This window comes from Diorhabda sublineata, chromosome 3, assembly GCF_026230105.1.
Source record: "Diorhabda sublineata isolate icDioSubl1.1 chromosome 3, icDioSubl1.1, whole genome shotgun sequence".
NCBI lineage: Eukaryota > Metazoa > Arthropoda > Insecta > Coleoptera > Chrysomelidae > Diorhabda > Diorhabda sublineata.
In genome coordinates, this window is record NC_079476.1 from 13,266,529 (window position 1) to 13,279,993 (window position 13,465).

A 13,465-nucleotide genomic window follows, 5' to 3' on the forward strand; every position below is an offset into this window, starting at 1 on the left:
TAGATTTTTATAACAGCTGCTCAACGGTTTAGTTCCTTGAATAATATGACAAATGCTCTAAGATCTTCTATCAATGCATCAAAAGGTCTAAGAAATAAGAAATTGAAGATCTTTTATTTATAGTTACTAGTAACTGGTTACGTATTAGATAGAGTCATTTAAGTTGAACCTCTATACTTTTCCGCTCTCTATGGTTTTAACGGCTTTTTGAGTAGAATCTTCTTTTGATAGGCTAAAAAATTAGTCTATGCGTATAGGAGTTGTACGCACAGAATAATGACAGTTCTATAACCTTCGTGTTTTTAAATGAAATAGGAAGGTTAATTTATTAAAGTTATAAACTACAATGCCTGACGAAAATTTAATTGAACAAATTAAAGAGCGTTGGCCTGATCTTAGCTTCACACAAGAAAATCTTCAACGTCCAACTCCAGACAAAGTATTTCAATTTTATACCAGTTTTTTGATGGACTGCGAAGAAAAAGTAAGTCAATTATTCAATAGTAATATACTATGAACACATCTTTTTATTCATAAAACACTTATATGTATATCTGAAATTATCCTATATAGATGAGGATATATATCAAATATATTATTTGGTATCTTGGTACTATGTCTAATATCATATATTCTCTTCAAATTCTGATGAGTTTAGGACAAGTAATTGAGTCTATTATGCATGATAAACGATAAATTACTAGGCAGACTATGGTCTAATTCTATCCATAACATGAGCAACAGCTAAATTATTCTAACAGCAATGTTAGACCAATTTTCTGAAAAAATCTATTTTATCCAAAGATGCAATTGGCCTATAAATATTTTCTTCACTGAGAAGGCTCCTTCCTCATCTTATTCCAATCTTCATTCTCAGAAAAAGTTAGCATCTTCCTTTTCACTTTTAAAATTAACTTTTTGTTTGTTATTTATTCTCGAATATTTTTTCCTTTTAGATTTTAGATACAATAGGATTTTACGGAGAGGCCAAAACAGATCTAAGTCCAGAAGAATTGGTGTTGTTTAAAATGCAAAAATTTAACGTATTATTCAAACGTGCAGATATTCAATTTCTCCTAGGAGATATTTGTCAACCCACATACATTAGAACAAAAAGTTTTTTTTGTATCTGCAATCATTTCTTAACATACTTTGAAAATATATTCCATGATTTTGAAAAAATTAGTGGAGATATAACAAAAATGCGTGAAGACAATGATAAATTAAATGAGCAGAAAATTGAAATCAGCAATGATATCACAAAATATGTAGAGAAAAAAATCAGACTGTTGGAAGATAAGGAAAGATTACAAAAAAATATTGAAGCAACGGAGAATTTACATGCAGAATATTGTGCACAAAGAGCTGAAAAAGAACTAGTAATAAAAGAGAAAGAAAAAGAATTGGAATTGTTAAAAATATCTGTAGATAAGACAACTTCCCAAATAAATGTTTTATCAGCCAGAGAAAAACAATGCTTAGAAGAAATGATAACGGAAGAAGAATACTCAAATTTGAAAAAGCTTGAAGAACAATTGAAATCTGAAAATGAGACATTAAGAAATGATGTTATACACATGGAGGATGTACTTACGTACGAATCAAAAATCTTAGATCACTTTAGTCGCTGTTTGAAAGCTATACCTGATAATTTCAATTCTGATATGGTAAATCAACATATTTCAATGGATATACAATTGAAAGACCTGAAAACCCAAAAAGAAAAATTAGATGCTGAACTGCGCCTTCTTAAATCTACTCAAAACAATGAAAGAAAAAAACTGATTGATATTGAGGGCTGTTATTTAGCTGCATATTCAGAGCTGAATAAAATAATTGAAGACATTCAGCAAGAATTTGAGGAATTGACATTTACATTACAAAAACAAAAAGAAGAAATATCTAACAGTAAAAGAGAAGTATTATCTAGTAATTTACAATTCAAACATGACATCGCCCAATATGAAAATGATATAAGGAAATTGAAAGAGCATTTTCAAAATGAATATGTCAAGATAAAAGATGCAGAAAATCTAAGATTTAAAACTATTAAAAATCATTTACTTGATTTGAAAAAACCATGTACCTATGAAAGTTGAACTGTATAAATTTAGTAATAAATTATGTTACTTATAGTATTGATAATATGTATGAGTGCATTGACACCTTTTGTTAATGTTGAACACACTGTTAACACTACCACTACACTAATAAAGGTAATCAGTTTACCTTCATTGTCTGAAGATGATGATTTAGTTATCGAAACGCCAGTTAGACAGTTAATTGTGAGTGTAGGTGTAGTGGTACTGTAAACAGTGAGTTCAGTATGAATATTGCCAATGCCAATTCGGTTACCTTTTGTTAGTGGGAAACAATTAATATATGTCGAAATTAAGACGGGAAATTGATCTAAAAGTTGCATTGAAGTTAATAAAAGATTGAACAATATCATATGTCCAATGTTATAATTTTAACATTCAACTTGGAAACAAATAAATTGAATGTAGAAACTAATATAAACTTTTTCTTATCAAATGGCACTTGAATCAATTGATGCTCTTCTTAATACATCAACCTCTTATCTCAGTGGTTTTCAATACATAATATATAAATAAATTAATGCTTCATTATTTTTAAATTTCAAATATCAACAATAAAATTTGTGAAATGGATTTTACATAAATTAGTATATATTTAAAAAAAAATTCGTATCTTGTCTTATTTATACTAAAACATGTACCAACAATTTACTATTTAAGGTCTTTTAAATTTACAGGTTGTCTTTTATAAATCACCATTTTTCAACCTTAAGGCTCACCATTAAGCGGACTGTATAATTGTTTTTAAATTCTGAGCCCACTTAAAAGGAAAAATATATTAAGAGTATACTCACATAATATTCATTAAATGTGTATTTTGTTCATAATATAAAATTGTATTGATACTTAAGGTAAAGAACTTATTCTGTACACAAATACATAGTTCACGATTTAATTGAAAGTATTGCATAATTATAAAATGATCAATCTTCCATTTCTTACTTTATACCCAAACATATTTCATAAAGTTTTTTATCTTGTAAATTTGATCACAAAAAATCAGTATATTTGTCATTTTATATTGGATTTTCCTATTGAAATACCTGAAGATTTTTACTATTTATCATTTGATGTGGACTTGGTCCATATTTTTTCAACTCATTTTAATGTCCGGAACTATGAAAATTCTTTAAAATGATTAGAGTTAGAGCGCTTGTAGAAGTCCATTTTTTTCACTGGACAGCGGACCGTCAATAAACGGCTATCCTTGTATACATATATTTTTTTTACCGGATGGATGTTACCTTACATGCGCTAGTTAATAGTTTTAAACTGGTAGTCAGAGATTACGCACATGTGAAATGTACAATAAGAAAAAATACTCGAATTATATCATGCATTTCATACTCTTTTTACACAGTTGGGAGAATATAAAACTAAATTTTACAGTTACTTTAGGTTGAAGAAAGAAACCTTTTAACTTTTATTCCATGTCAATAGTCGCCATAAAATAACGCAGGTAGACGGCAGAAAACAGGCGTCGATGACCGCACTTTCTTACGCCCGAATGGTGTCCGTTGCGCTGAGAGGAAGCGACGGTGGTGCATCCGGCGTATATTGTTCGCCGGATCCATGTCCGGTGCATGTACACATATCCATTATAAATCATACACCACCGCTAATCCGGCAAAAAACACGGTCCGTTGACCGGTGAAAGAAACGGACATCTACAAGCGCTCTTAAGCTGGCCATACGTCCCGTTTTTAACGGGACAATCCCGTTATTAGGTTTTTCTGGTTGTCTCGTCGGTTTACGAAAAGCCCCGTTTTTTGCCAGTATTACGAAAATTTGAATTACTTGAGTTTTATAAAATAAGTAAAAACTGTTACTTGCTAATTTCTTATTACACATTAGGTAAAATTTAGATTCACTTCTAGAATATCAATAATGAAATAAATCCTCATGTAGATTTCGAAAAAATGTATGCTAATTTATGTTTGTTAAGCTCTATTGCGCCTACTGCTCATACGCTGAGTCGAGTTGGCGTCAGGATATGTGTAATTTTTGGGCATTGGGATGGTGCAAAGGTCATTTTCCTCTCCCTCATCCCTTCTCCTGTGTTGGAGGCTAATGGCGTGTCTGTCTCTGTCTCTGTCAGTTAGTGAATGTGTAAGTAAGGTGTACAAGTACTTCCACATATACACAGTGCGAACAGAGAAATTGAAGAAATTCTGTGGATTTGCTGGAGTGGAATTTTCAAAATTATTAGAACAAGGGAACATCCGTTTTTTGACTCTTGGCCTAGCTATTGATCGCATTCTTAAAATTTTTGAGGGATTGAAGTTTCATTTCCTTCCCAGAAAAAACGTCCTGTTTTTAGTAAACAGCACTTTGAAAACCCATGTTTCAAACTATGGCTGGTGTTTGTTACCTCACTTTTGAAGAAACCGGTGTGAAGATAGAAATATAACAGATCTGCAAGCAACCGAAGTAGCTTGGCGCATCAGTTCACTGAAAAGTGTCAAGAGAGAATGAAGGATTTATCCTTTGCAATGTAAAATCGCTATTGGTGAATTTGCCAAAGGAAGTAGAAATAACTGTTGACTACCTAAATATGTGGGTGGCTCTCACAAACTACAATAAGTCTTATTACAAACCCTTCCGTCATAGGATGACATTCAAAGCAACCTCTATACGTTTGATAACAACCAGATCAAAATAGTATCAGAAAATTTATCTAAGTGGAATAGAGTTGTTAAAAATTGCAGCTGCGGAAAGGTGGAAACAGGTTTTTTCCAAACTGAGTAATGAAGACATTTTCTATGATGTAATTCTCAAGGTCCTTGAGTTTGCGATGTGCCTCCCAAGAACAAGTGCTCCAGTTGAATGTGTATTTTCCCTGATGAATAACATTTGGTAATCTGAAAAATCTCGTCTACAGATCGAGACGGTAAATTCCATGTTGATGAAATTTACGAAATGCTCATGAAAATCAAAAGTGTATTGAAAAAATAAGCAGTTCCCAGAAGTACTTTTGGAACCAAGAAAAAGAAACTACACAACAATTAGAACATTCAAGTGAAAATATTGATTGAACTGTCACTGCTGTACATATTGATACATACATATTGATTTGTTTTATTTAAGGAAAAAAAAATTGAAAAAGGATGTTTGTTTTGTAAATACCATGTTTTGTATTTTGTTTCAATAATTTCATAAACATGAGTGTTTTGCATAAACACGCTTAACTATAAAACATTCTTATTTAGTTTTGGGTTAGGCCAGTACTAAACATCCTAAAAATATTTTGCAGCTTTTGATGTTTTGAAGGCTTCGAAATTTGAATGCAAAATAAATGTTGGAATTTGAGTTCTGTCTTGTACCCTTCATCTCAACCGCAAAAATAATATGACTGCCCGGTTCTGAATAAAGTTTTTATGGCCAGCCTAATTAGAGTAAATGTTTTGTGTTAAAAAATGTTTAAAAAATCTTGGAATTTCAGTTTAGGATTTTGAGCGTGGTCACTTATGAAAATAAGGAAACACAATATTTTTATTTATTTTAGTATGAAGATAATTTAAATGTAATCACAATTTGTGGAATTCGTCAAAAAATGTATCATGTAGTGGAATTAGACAACATCTGTTTGTCTGTTGGCAGATTATCAAGTTGGATCCTTTTAAAGTGGTACAGTACAAGGCCTAAAAATTATGGTTTATATTTTTGTATAGGCTCAAACCTCAATAAAAAAATATCTCCGGAAACATATTTTTCTGTATTGCTTAGAAGTATAATCGGAGAATCAATTCCAACCAAATTTTACAAATGATAGAAAATTACCACGGACCAGCTTCTTGTTGAACGTTTAGTTATTTAAGTACGAAAAATCCTGATCATTACGGAAATGACATTCTCGATTTAGGTAGGTAATTTTGGTTTCTGAGGATCATGTAATATAGCCCATATTGTGATATTTATATTATCATAAGTTTCGTTTTCTTGGTAATATAGATATTGAACTTTCTCATATCAAATTGATCGTGTTGTAATTTTTTTTTGATCCTAAAGAAATGCTGAGTATTTTTCTATTAATATTCCCTGTACCTCATTGCCAGAATTCCTAGTTACAGCTGTATTTGCAAAATCTTCGCGAAAGTTGAATAAATCAATATATTGTAATGTTTTTCGTATTTATTTAAACTGTCTAACGGTGGGGTGAATTCATACATACTGTCTCTTACTCACTTAATTTATTTACACACCTAGACACTATAATAATTAACTTATCACTACTTCTATAATTTATTTAAATTCACTGGTTACTTTTGCATCAAGCACTGTTTTATGTTAGTCTTGATGATGAATATAGTATTTAAAGATTAATGTCTGCGTGTAAAAGTGTCCATACAAATGTGATACTTCAAAATGAGCTTGTATCAAAATTCGGAAATTTGTGTGGGGTAGAGTAGCACTGTTTTCAAAACATTGCCTCCAAATTTAAGAAATAAAATGTACGTTTTTAGGTTACTTTTGATAATTTTCGTTTCAATCTATTCACCACCCGTTTTTCTATTTTTCCTTATGTAATTTTAATAATTACATTTTCTTTTTGGATCGTCTTCGAATTGCTTGCAAGCGTTATTGTGGAAAGTTGTAGTTTTCTCTTTCAGTCGGACATATTTAAGAATCAAACCCCGCTTTCTTCTTTAGTGTGAAGGAAATTACCGTTGGGAGAATTTTAACAGACTTTAACAATTGTATGAAATTTATCGCATAAATTGCTAATGACAAACCTATGAAATCGCTTAGGACAACTTGAAAATGGTTTCTGATGATAAAAATATACTCAATAAGATTATTATTGTAGATAAATAATAGCTTCATTGCTATGATCTCGAAACAAAGCTACAATATACAAAGTATAAATCAACATTATGAATCACAAAGTCCAAAATAGGACATTAAATTATTAACTGTTTAATTATGAAGGTTTTTTACACCATGAATATGCTCCGATCATTCACACGATTACTACAGAGTACTACATCGATGTATTGAAAATATAGATTGACGAAATGAAAAGCCATAGCTCCTTCACGACAAAGTTCAAGCGCCTTTATTCAACCATTTGCAGTAATATTCAACAAAGCACCAAATAGTTCGCCTCCGATCAAGACTCCTGCTTTGACTCTTACCCAGGTTAAAAATGCCGTTGAAACTGAAGAAAATCTCGGAAATTGATTTACAGAACTGAAGGAAGTGAGAAGACCTCTGGGAATGAGTTATTAATTTAAATGTGAACTACTAGGAAGACTATCATTCAGTGAATTATAAAGAATATCATCAATGCGGATATATGAAGGTGAGCTCGATAATTTTGGGACAATCCTTGTATAAGTATAATATTTTGTCATAATAAAGTTAATATAAGCGATTCGTTTCATAGAAATATTATCGGTTAAAATTATCTTGTTTAAACATTGTAACTGCCAATTTAAATAATTTAAATGTTGTGTTTGATATCTATGACATAATTCAGGTTTCATATAGGTAAGTATTGATATTTCAGGTACAACCAGATAAAATAAATTCTATACTTATTAAATTGAAATATAATTTCTCATCCTCAACCAGTTTATTGGAATTTAATTATATCATTATCTTCAGTTCTAACAAATAATTTATTCTGTATGTAGTGTTGGAAGGTATCATGGACGTGAAGCTTAGAAAAGTTTAATAATTATCTTCCTGGTTACATTTTCAAGAAACAGATGTCTCAATGAAAATTCAGTGGCAAATTTATCATTACAATTTATAAAACAGAATCCGCCGCATCTCTTTGACCGCAATAAACTCAAAAACTGCCGAATGAATTTTCAGGAGGTTTTTACGTCACGATTACGTATTAATTGTTGACGAGAATTATTGGAAGTCTTGAGAAATGTAAAGAAGCCAATGCTGACTAATTCGATATATAAAAAAATCTTTTAAAAATAGCCATTCTATGTTCTAAAAAAATGCAATTGGAAAACTATGTTGACTAATACAGAATTAATCCTCAATGAAAAGGTAACATTAAGAAAATAACAATTCATTAATTTTATCATGGTTATTTTGGAAATCCAAAACAATATTATCTGACACTTCTGAAGAGAACCTTTCTTTAAAATGATACATTTAAATTTATTCTAAAACTCCAAAGAGATCAAGTTACTCTTAACGAAATGTGAACATTGATAATTCCTATGAGAATGGTGTGTATTTATTACCGAAAAAGTTTGAAATCCGACATATAATTCATCGGCATCGGCTTTAGCGAGCTTGTCTGCTATTTCATTTCCCTTCACTCTGGTGTGTCCCGGAATCCAGCGACACACCGGAGGGTAACTTTATTTATTTTGCCTAGATCGTCTAGGCAATCCTAGACAAATTTAGAATTTATGATATTAGAACTTAAAGCTCTGATGGCTGCTTGGCTATCGGATAGGATGATTATTTCCTATTTGCGATCGTTACTATCTACTTTGAACTGGGAACATTTTTTTAATTGTATAAATTTCTACTTGAAAAATCGTTAGTGTGTTGTCCAGGCTATCAGAGTGTTTGAATTTAGGTTCGTATATCATTTAATAGCAGTTATTTCTTGTAAGGTGTTTCAATCCCACTTACTTCTACAGCCTAATATTGAAATAAATTTTTTATTAAAGCTAAACTTTTTTGGTATATTATCCTGAGGCATGTCCCAAATTTGGTCATTATTTAGTAAAAGGTTTTTCTTTAGTTATTATGTCTCTGATCATTCTATGGTTTTTTCTCCTCGCTTTCCAATACTATGTGCAGAGGTGGGAGATTTGAAATCACTTCTGATGCAGCTATTGAGCATGATTTTATGGCCCCGGTTGCACATTTGCAAGCCAGTCTTCTACCTTCGAGCGATTGTTCCTCTTGGTATTCAAACTAGTTTTAGTACCCCCAAAACAATGCCCAAATGTGATGATTGGTCTCACAATTGCTGTGTACATCTACAGTAGGATCTTTGAGTTTCAACCCCAATTCCTGTTTGCGAAGATTCTGCACACCTTATTAATACTGTTCCGATATTATTGTGTTTTTAATCCTATAAAAATACTTTGGAGTGCATTAAAGGTAAAACTACTCAAATATAATTGTTTACCTACTTTGAGTGCTGTAGTGGTTGGAACATGATAATGATATATGGAAAAATTGTACTGGACACATAATGAAGAAAGAAAATGATTCTATTTTATCACCCGTAATGCCAACAATAATTAATCTTGACTATTTCAGTTCCGATAAGTTTTACTTCTAAGATTAATGATAGTATTTTCAATCAAATAACTAATGATTCCATCTCTTTATGATCAAAGCGCGTTAGGACAAAAAAAACTTTTAAAAAAATTGAGAAACGATTTTTAAAAACCTTTAATTATATACATAGAACTCTATGTATAACACTGTTTTAGGACAACTTACAGTTACAAAAATTTGTTAATGTCACAAATTTGTAGTATTTAGCGTTTAGAATTTCACGTACACAAATTCCATCACCACTTAACCCAAGATTGGACGCGCGGTAAAAATCGCTCTACTTCTTTCTTGTATACAAAAATTTTATTGTCTACAACACAGTAATAAAATAAAACAACGCAAACTGGAATATATTCTAAGACACATTACATTAACGGTCGCGCGTCGATCTAATCCATATAATAATTACTGATGCATATCTCACGATAACGAAGTGTAATGCAAACAGAAATTGTTGAGTTGATAAGCTAGAAAGCTGTAACAAACTAAAGGATCAAATGCATAACGAGAAGGATATAGACATCCAATTCGAAGTGATAATCAATGACCATCAATCATTGGTCAAAAAAGATATTCCGTAAACTTTAACATACAGATGATTCAAAGCTTGCGCGCAGAATTCGATTGGGCATTTTTGGACCAACCTTCATACCGCTAGTAAAATCACTAATTATTTTTTATGTAGAATTCCAAACGGCCAAGAAGACGAAAGTGTACGTATAAGCTAGCGCGAGAGTGCAAACAACCTTAAGAAGCACTATCTAGTATACTAGGTAATGAGAAAGCAAACAGCTTCACCAAAAAAAGGAGGAGCAACGACTTTATACTTTAGACCAGAACCCTGCTAATGCTACTAATGAACTAAACGGATAGCTAAAAATAGAGTTTTTACACTCCGGGCCTAAGACAATCCAAAAGATTCATAACTTTATCAGCTAAGAAGTCTAAAAAAACTTCTTCATGACAATACACATTTAACTGGTCGTCGGTCTTCTGACAGGTCAATGCACCGCTAAATACCAATACCCTAGCAGAGGTGGTCTTGTACAAAATATCTTCTAGGTGTAGATACAGAGTGGTTTAAATGCCAAAATAACTCCCCCAAACAATTACAATCTACTAATGTCTAATCCGAATTTTAAAAACAGAAAACTAAAAAAATGATGAATTGCTAATGTTTAATAACTCTTAAATTATTTTCATGTAAAAATTTCACTGTCTGCTGTGCAATGTGCATATGACATATGACATCTACACAATATATTATGGCTTCTCCTGGCGGGAAGGATTAATATACAGACATGTATTTCATCACCTGTTACTATTTTAGAAAGAATTTGATATTCAGCTCTATGCATCATTTCTATCGTATCGAAATATAAAATACATACAAATTACTCAATTTTTTACACTTTCTCCTTATTTGATGTGATATTTTGAAAAATAATAATAATTTTCATATTTTAATTCAAACAATCAATTTTTCTTATTACAATATGTAACTGAACATGCTATATGAATGTGATAATCGATCTAATAGTGGTAAATATTTTATTAGCTATTGTAAATGAAACTTAAGTTATTATATCGACTTGTAGTGAATATATTGATATTTTTGGTTAAATCGGTTTAACTAAGTTTACAGTTCATATTACCACTTCGACAACATTCATATTCACAGGGATCTTCGGTATCAATAAGATACAAATAACAATATAACAAATAATTTAGTTATAGAAACGCGGGCGCCGGTGAATGTGTTTGTTTAGTGGTTATATAAAGTGTATTGCAATAATGGCTATCAATTGTCTATAACACCAAACTTTATAGTTTCCATGTGTATGAGAACTTTTTAATATGAATATTGATTTTTCCGAAATATTCAATGAAATTTAAAATAATATATTTTCACAAGATCTTTGTCTTATGTTATAATTATTCCTTCATATTTAAATATATTATACACAAATCTGTTTCACTTCATATAAATTTGAGTCACGCAGTCCAAAGTCCATATTATTGAAACAAAATATAAACACATTTGTTTATAAAAATTCGGACACTGTTTTATAATGAAATTAGTGTTTAGTTAAACTGGTAAAGGGGAGCAAAACTTTATGTTTAAACTATCATCAAGAATGGGTTCCTCGACATAGGTACGTAATAATATATAGAGTGTTATTTAATATGAAGAAAGCAGATAGATAAACCTCAAAATTTGAATTTTCATATGTCAAGTTTCTCTTAATCCCTTTGTATATGTATTATCAATGTAATAGACTCACAGAAAGACAGCAGAAAAATGGAACCAATTCGCATAGAATTATAAAAAATTATGAAAACGGTTCTACCTGAATGCAGATACTTCTCCTATAATTGTTTATGTTGATAACAATATTCTAAGAATTCTCTTTTATCAAATTGCAAAACTTTAACATAAAATTTATATTAATCTCCCATACTAATTTCCCAAGCTCAGTACCTATATAACTACATAAAAACATTATTGTTGATATTCAAGTACATTAAAATGTGATTTTATTCCAATTTTATTGTTCATTTTAAGCAATTCTGATCATATCTTAAAATATAATGGTGACACATGGAAAACATGGATTACATACGTCAAAATTACTTATAAAATTTCATGATTTTATCACTTTTCTGTTAACCCACGTGGATTAAGCTGGATTATTATATCTAACTTGAACACTATTCAAATTGTTATAAAAATACTCATAAAAAAACTTTAGAATTTGTGTGAAAACATATATTATTTAAATAGTTCTTATTTATTTAAATAGAACCATTTTACCCGACCGTTTTGTTGAGGCGGTCAAAACATTCACAAATGAACAATTATATTGAGCGACTGTGGCACCACAAAAAACTCTTCTCATAAGCCATTACTTGAAGACTTCTATGCAAATCGATTTAAAAATACTTGTTTAGTATTTTCAAATCATTGCAATCTCATTTGGATATAAAATACTTTTAGAAATATGCTCATCTTAGAAATAATATAGTCAAATTTGTGGAGTTTATATTGAAAAATTCAAGGGATATTCAAGATATGAAATTTGAGGTAACAAATTTTCTGTTACAATTAAAACTTTTTCGACACATTGTGGTAAAATATTATTTATAAACATACGAAATAGCTATCTTTGATATGAGTGTTAGAAATGTTGTGAGTGAAAAAGTTTCTAGAATGAGCGGAGCGAATTGAACAATTTCACAAAACACATGGTATCACTTATAACACAAATGTCATACAACGTCTTTTGTATAACTACCGTTTCTTGATAATAAAACAGGAGAATTTGGAATGAAATTTCAAGATGAATTTTAATATTCAAATAATCACAAAGTTGTTGAGAATATTTTTAACACTGTGTTAGAAATATTTTAACGCGCTTCCACGTGAACAATGACGTTTAATATTGTTGGCTGTAATTAAAAGAATAAATAAACTACTACAAAAACTATCTATAAAAATAAACTATCAATTCGTTTGCATGTGATATAATAATTAGCTCAGATACATATACATCGGTAACTATATATATTTTGAGATACAAGAAAACTAGAAGAAAATGATACTCCTATTATTTATGTTCAAATTATTAAACTTACTTTTGTAACCGAAGCTTACAGAATTTAAAATTTTTGAGCCAGTCATGATTCCAAAAAATTAATGGATTTTTGGATTTTGGATTTTTACCTAAATTGCGTAAAAGAACAAGGCCTACCAGAATGTGCCTAATCAACAAGCAATATCAATCCTCTTAATTTGTCATACCAGTTCCTGAAGAACTGAAGATCACATATGTTCTTGTCAAAAATTCATGTTTTGATGAAAAATCGTTTTATCACTTTTTCCTCTGTAATAGCAGCTATTCAACTGCAGCCAAAGCTCACAACTTGAGCCCTAGCTCCTACATATAGTTTTTTGGCATCTTAAAATATATAATATTATAAGATGTTCAAAATTTAATTATTAACCTCTGCCTTTCATTTTAGTTGATTCTGTGGGAATTGTTGTTTTGAAAACAGAATACAATTTAATTTCCTAATGATCAATTCTAATGTTAATG

General features: G+C 30.5%; 1 protein-coding gene across 1 annotated transcript; it reads left to right on the top strand.

The window, feature by feature from the left end:
* The first annotated feature begins 229 nt into the window (after positions 1–229).
* Positions 230–2,514, top strand: LOC130441200 (protein Spindly-like). Its single transcript, XM_056774768.1, has 2 exons — positions 230–484; positions 957–2,514. The coding sequence occupies exons 1-2, from the start codon at positions 347–349 to the stop codon at positions 2,097–2,099; spliced, it is 1,281 nt and encodes a 426-aa protein (XP_056630746.1). The 5' UTR covers positions 230–346; the 3' UTR covers positions 2,100–2,514.
* Positions 2,515–13,465: the final 10,951 nt, after the last annotated feature.